At 38.5% G+C, this 6,906-nt stretch overlaps 1 protein-coding gene across 1 annotated transcript; it reads right to left on the minus strand.

The window, feature by feature from the left end:
• Window positions 1-1,823: 1,823 nt before the first annotated feature.
• LOC136545791 (uncharacterized) lies at window positions 1,824-6,150 on the minus strand. The gene is made up of 9 exons (XM_066537766.1): window positions 5,807-6,150; window positions 5,630-5,710; window positions 4,089-4,178; window positions 3,785-3,951; window positions 2,970-3,039; window positions 2,588-2,667; window positions 2,447-2,509; window positions 2,181-2,257; window positions 1,824-2,081 (listed from the first exon to the last, which is right to left on the minus strand). The coding sequence occupies exons 1-9, from the start codon at window positions 6,086-6,088 to the stop codon at window positions 1,981-1,983; spliced, it is 1,011 nt and encodes a 336-aa protein (XP_066393863.1). The 5' UTR covers window positions 6,089-6,150; the 3' UTR covers window positions 1,824-1,980.
• Window positions 6,151-6,906: the final 756 nt, after the last annotated feature.

Below are 6,906 nucleotides of genomic sequence, written 5' to 3' on the forward strand. Positions count from 1 at the left end.
ACTAAGTACCTGTGAGATAACCTATTACCTGTCCACACTTAGCAAACAGGTTAGTTCTTTAATCACATTGTCATTCAATCATCCAAAACCCACTAAAGGGCTAGATGCACTTTCAGGACCACTACTAATGTCTGTAGCTGGTAGGCATAAAACCGAGAGACACAAAGGCCGTAGTGACAAGAAGGGTAAAAAAGGGCAGCACCAATATCCTATCTGTAAGGAATATAGGCATCAATGGCACAACTGCAGGAAGGGCAGCAAAGAAGATATTGAAGCAATGAAAACTCTTAGGTACATTTCATCTTCTATGCATATTTTTTTAATTAGATCTTATTGTTTACTATCTATTTGCTTATGTAGAGGAACACCGAAAAAGAGGAAGAAGATTACCAAATCAACAGAGAGTTCCATTGTGCCAATGGAGGATGAAGCACACACGTTCTATGACTTTTCCACCAAGATTAGCTCAATTTCCACTTTCTGTATTTAGATTCCAATTCATGGTGTCTCATCCTAGTACTTTCAATATTACTGTAGTCAAAACTTGGAACATGAACCCACAGCTAGTAAGAAGAGAAACGGTGATGCCTCTAATTCTAGACCAAAGGAAGGTAATTAATAAAAATTTGAATAAATATTCTACTAATAGAAAGCTAATGATGACTTCTAAGTACCAAACTCTCTTCTTTTTTGTAGTATAAGCTCGGAGATTACAAGTAGGAAAAAGGGAAAATAGGGTTCCTCTAACTCTGGAGCATCAAAAAGGTAGCCTATACTAAATCTGAATTTATTTTGCATGGTTAGTTTGTTGATTTTGCAAGCAATTCTATCTAACAGTACATTCCCATGGTCAACTTTATATGCTTGCATTTTCCAGCCCCTTCTATATGAAATGTATATCCAATATATTAATAAGTTCTTTATTACCGAAATGTATATCAAATATATCTCAAATAATGTTTTCATACACATGAACATGTATAGGTCTAGAAGTGGTTCAAATCAACCTGAACCACTTTCAATTAAGCTTCCCTCATCCAAAGATAAACCACAAGCTGTTGTTGTCAAGTTAAAAGGCAAAAGAAGGAAGAAAGAAGTAGATAAAAATGCTGCAAAGAATCTTTTGTCGTAGCTTGATAGCCTTGCAACGGGCACGAGGAGCAAAAGACTACATCCTAGTAGTCCGGCACTGAGCACAAGAAGCAAAAGAAGGATGAGTTTGTGATTCTTGTATGAGAAATTTTTCTAAATGTGCATTGTGTTAGATGTCTGTAATGGATGCAATCCTGTGAAAATGTTTCTGCGCATGTGAACCTGAATGTATCTCGACTATTATTGTGATCATGGATGCTAAATATTGCATTTATCTTGAACATGTGAGTTTTCTAAAATAAATGTGCTCTTGTTCTGCTGCATGTCATTTTCAAATTGGATGTTGTTGGAGACCTATTTTATTGTTGTTATTCATGTATCTAAATAATTAATTTCAAACTGAATATAATTATACATAATTATATAAGATGATGTTTGATCCTTTATTTAACCCATCGCCTCACTTCGACAGCTAACGGTAGTTGCTCACGGAACTGACGGGAATGTCAAATAGGAAATAAAAACTCGAGTTGAGGACATATAGAAAAGATTTTCAGTTTTGATATCAAATAAAAAAGAAGCATTATTTTTAGGGCCAAATACAAAATTTTCTCCTCAGGCTGAGGGCGCACATTTTACAGGCAGCGATTCTCGTCGAGAGCTGTGACGCCCGGGCATCAACCGCCCCCATATTGGGCGCACAGTGTGACATTTCAGTTTGTTATAAGATCTTAGTTAAGTCAGGAGAAGAATGCTTGAAATAAATCAGTCCACAAATATGTGAACAATTTATTCGATCGAAAATTCAAGTATTTCTGCTGTTCATATCTAGTTACGTACATCAAACAAAAAACAAAGGTTCCAAGATCCACGCCATGTCACTGCCAGCTATTTGAGCTGCCTACTGAAATCTGGGAGATCAATGAGTTGGACCCTTGGTATAGCCTCTGCTTCTTCCCTCTCTTTCTGTGTGTTGTATCCCCATGTCACTGAGCAAACAGCATCCAGCAACATCAGCGACACATATTAGTTTTGACTACTGAGTAATCAATCATTGGGTTTTGTTAGAACCATCAACCATGACTTACCCAGGTAGAGGTTCCATTTGTCCAGCGCTGGTTCTTTGATCACATTCTTCAGAGTTGCAAGTCGGTCCTCGATGAAACTGTTTAGGTGCAACAAAACCAAAGATACAACTGTAATTCCTTGATTGACAGTAATAGAGGATGTCCCAACTAATTGATTAGGTATGGAAGGAATATTTATATATTGTTGGCCAATAAATTGTTGGCCAGAACTAGCTATACAACGCAGTAAATGGTGTAAAAATTCGATCATGTGAAAGTGGACTTACTGAAGTTTTAGGCCTTGGTGCTGTGGCATTTGCTGCAGCTGCTGGAGAACTTTAACCTTCGGACTGTAAGAATGGAATCACAGATTCAATCACATAATCCCCTTGATATGTGAAGGAACATAAAATAAGTGCCCTACTAACCCAGTGCCAAGGCCATATATCCTTTCAGAGGGAAAATCTATTCCAGCCAACTGTTTGAGCAGCGCTTCAGCAAATCTACTCTGAAAGACAACCAAAAAGTGATCAGTAGAAGATCAGCATTCTGCATTACCTACAGAGCAGAACTGTAAAAGTAAATTTGAATTAACTAAAAGCTGGAAACAAACTTCTAAATCTCTATTATAAAAAATATCAACAAAACTGTAAAGCCTAAATATGGTTGTTAGAAATTAGAATCATTTGTCAAAACACAAAGCTGAGTTGTTCATAAACATGTACATAAAAGAGAAATAAAACCACGAACTCATGACACAGAATATCACAAAAAGATAGACCACACAGCAGGAAAATGTATGAGATAGACCTGTTTTGTTGTGACTATGTAAGCTTCAGAGCTTGAAAGCTTCAATGCATCAGCTGTCCCAGGATAAAACCTGCAGTCACATAATCGTCCATGAGTTGCACATCTTTTGTTCTATGTGTAATGAACATGAAACACTTCTGAGTGAACACATTAATTCAACTTTTTCGAAAGTTTAATATCTCTAAAACTGAAAAGAGAGTGTGAAAAGTGCAGATGCCACCCTCTTGGAAGTGACTTACAAAATTCTAGTTATTCAAGTCAAACAAAACTTTCACATGGAGAAATAAACTTAAGTTACCTTGTGAAACAGAATCATACACACAAGCAATGAGCCAATAACATGCAGCAAAGCACATACGTATCATTTGTGTGCTCCTGGAGACACTCATGCACAGAAAAGTCTAGGTTGCAGACATGGAGCCAATAATCAAGAACTATGAATGATCAATTTTCTTTCCAGCTTATTTGATAGCCACTAATCAATATATCACATTGAAACATACAAATTAGAAAGTCATTTACTAGTTAGTCCCAGTGTCCCACTTACATACAATGAGGTTTCTGCTACTACTTTCTTAAAGTATCTTTGTATGCTCTGTCTAAGGGCACTAGCACTGCTACTATACAGAAATGTACAATCTATATTACATCCATGACCAGCCTGAAAATATTTCTGAAAGTTCAGAAGTGTTCCCCTCAACCGAGGGTAATTGTATAAGAGAACGAAGTGTTTAGTTAAATCTGACCTGATTTCTCCGAATATATTTGTCAGACCAAAAAGAAAATATACACCAATTATTTCATAGATCAGTCACCTGTTAGCGCCTATCCAGCCAGAAAAATCATTTTCAATCCAGTCATCTCTTACATGGCCAAAGAGATTTACAAGAGATTCTCTATCTTCTTGCCACTCATCCATGAGAATGGGCTTCAGTTTTAACCAGTTCTCCAATATTTCTTGGATGCTAAGCCCATCTGCAACCTTGCAAATATTACTTATATAAAAAATCGATCAAGCTAGAAGCCTATAACCATTTTGCCTATTCTGTTACCACCTAAGACAGGCATGATGTTACTTTGGTCATGAATACACTACAGATGAAGCACTGCAGAACTTACTGATGATTTTCGAACAGAGGGTATTTGGATCTCAACAAGCAACCTTACAAGCAACAGGTTCTCATATCCTGTTTCCACCACTGGACGAAGCTGAAATAGCACAAAACATTCTAAGTAATGAATGTAAAGTGAAATCCTATGTTCCTCGTCACGCAACCAATATGAGGACATGGTTCTATTATGCTTCACCAGGAAAAATAAGGTCAATTTATTCATAGAATCATTCATAGTTTCTTTAAAATAAATAAATAAATAAATAAAAAGTTCAATTACCATTGGTGTTCTACTATAGACATTTAAAGTTCAAATGTCTAGTGAAGTGTGGAGCAAACAACTACTCCCTCCATTCCAAATTGCAAGTCGTTCTGGCTTTTCTAGGTACATAGCTTAGGTATACATCATGTCTAGATCCATAGTAAAAACTATGTATCTATAAAAGCCAGAATGACTTACAATTTGGAACGGAGGGAGTACCTACCAATACATTTGCAGTAGTACTGCGATAACTTCATACAGTGGGTATGTTAACTTTCATGTGTTTGGGGAAAACAAAGTGACAAACAGAGAAAGGTTTTGCACTCCAATATTGTACCACCATCCTCTTAAGTGACCACCTGCTTACAAGAACCTCAAAATTTGTTTAGATACCGACATTGTCCTTCAATGCCAGGGATCTTGGGTACGAAATAAAATGCACCTAAGTTTAACCAGGTCCCAGATCTGTATCTGCACCATGAGGAGATACAAAGTTGCTGCAAAGCTTTAGGCCCTATTTGGCATGGCTCCAAACAGCTCCAGCTCCAGCTCCTTGCTACAGTGCACGGAGGAGCCAAAGCTGATGAAGCCGAAAATAGTGGCTTCGCTGGCTCCTAGTTCATTTTGAGGAGAGAGAAATGTCTCCTCGCTGCAGTGCACAGAGGAGCAGGAACCAGAGCCGAAGCCACCCAAAGCTCTAACAAACGGGGATACATCATGGTGGCCGGCTGATATGGAGTATGGACTTCACTACTGCAGCAGCAATGATGGATGGGGTTGGCTGGCAAGGAGTATCGGTGGAAGTAGATTCTTAGTTGATTTTTATAACACTAGGCAACAACAAGCTAGATTGAACTAAGGGGGGCTCAGTAGTTCATGATAGGGCACCGAAAGACATAACAAAACTAGCAATATGAGCAAGCTGCATGTTGCACACTGTTCCAATCCACTAAACTCAATGACCCAACACATTGTTTTTTTTGGCAAATTATATTAGTTTTTCTATTCTTTTTTTTTTGTCACATTCTTGTTGCCTAAAGCTGCTATGGTAAGGTGCAAATTAGGGACAGTTTGCTGCTGCTGTGGTGAGCTGCATTGCAACATGGAATCTACCTAGGGGGATCTATAGATTCCCACATCTCCATGAAAGACGCTTCCAACCAATTAATAAATTCAATTTTGCAAAGTCACGGCATAGCTACATGAAGCCTTGATATGCTAACTTGGTAGGTACACACCGTACACAAGCAGCAGCAAGTAATGGGTGGGGAACAAAGGAGTCTTACGGTGTACATCTGCTCCACTATCCACTCCTCCATGGCGGCATCAACCTGCTCAAACAGCGACGGCCACCTCACCTTCGCAGCCTGCCATAGCACACTGTGTCAACCAATAACGCACAGTTGCATATTTCACGCATACCAGGCCCGGAAGAAACAAGACCGAGGAGGGAAGAAGGAGACCTTGACGGCCGAGAGGGAGCTCTCCCCGCAGCTGTCGCATAAGACGCCGTCGAAGTCAAGGGCGTACAGGTCGCCGCCCATCATGGCGCGCGAGGACCTCGCCGCCCTTACTCCTCTCTCAACTCCTTCGAGCGGCGGAATGGACCGAATGAAGTAGGAGCGGACACTTCGTATAGGCAAGGTGAGGCGACCGCCCCAGCTACCCGCGGCCGGTAGACTCCCCACCCACCTCTCCAGACGGCCGGGCGACGGACGCAGGCCGAGGAGACGAACGGCGACCATTGCGTGCGTGAGGCTGAGGAAGAAGAGGCAGGTGAATGAGTATGGGCTTTTGTGGGCCAGTAACGACGAAGAGAGGAAAGGCGGACGATGGATGGCCCAGATAAAAAAAATGTCCATTTTACCAAATGAACTATCCTCAAAGTCTAGTTTTCCTCCCTAAATTTCAAAATCGAGGAAACCATCTCCCTTAACTTTTAAAACTGTTCATTTTACCTCCCTGACCCGGATATAGGTGGTTTTTCAAAGGCGGTTTTGTTTTTTATTTTTTATTTATTTTATTTGAATTTTTAAAAAATCATAGTAAATCACAAAAAAATCATAAAATGAAAAATTTAATTTTGTTGGACTCCACATGAGTAGATCTACACAGTGCATATATAATATGGTATGCTTCAGTATAAAATTTTTGTTGTAGCTTTAGATCTATCCTTTTCTGTAATTAATTCAAAGCTATAGTTTTTAGAGTCCAATTGTGGCGAAATTTTTGTGGTGGGATAATTTTTATATGATTGAACTGTAGTAAAATTTTTATGCTCATTGGATCATATATAACAGAGTTATAGATTTATTTAGTTTTATGCTATTTAAATAGTTTCAAAATAGTTAAAAGTGTGTAAAAATAGAATCAAATATGAAATTTTTACTACAATTCAATCATAAAATAATTATACCATCATAAAAATTTCACCACCATTGGACAATAGAAACTATAGCTATGAATTAATCACAAAAAGCATAAATCTAAAACTACAACAAAAACTTTATACTAAAGCATACCATATTATATGTTTACTGTGTATATATACTTATGTGGAGTT

Source organism: Miscanthus floridulus, chromosome 3 (assembly GCF_019320115.1).
Source record: "Miscanthus floridulus cultivar M001 chromosome 3, ASM1932011v1, whole genome shotgun sequence".
Taxonomy (NCBI): domain Eukaryota; kingdom Viridiplantae; phylum Streptophyta; class Magnoliopsida; order Poales; family Poaceae; genus Miscanthus; species Miscanthus floridulus.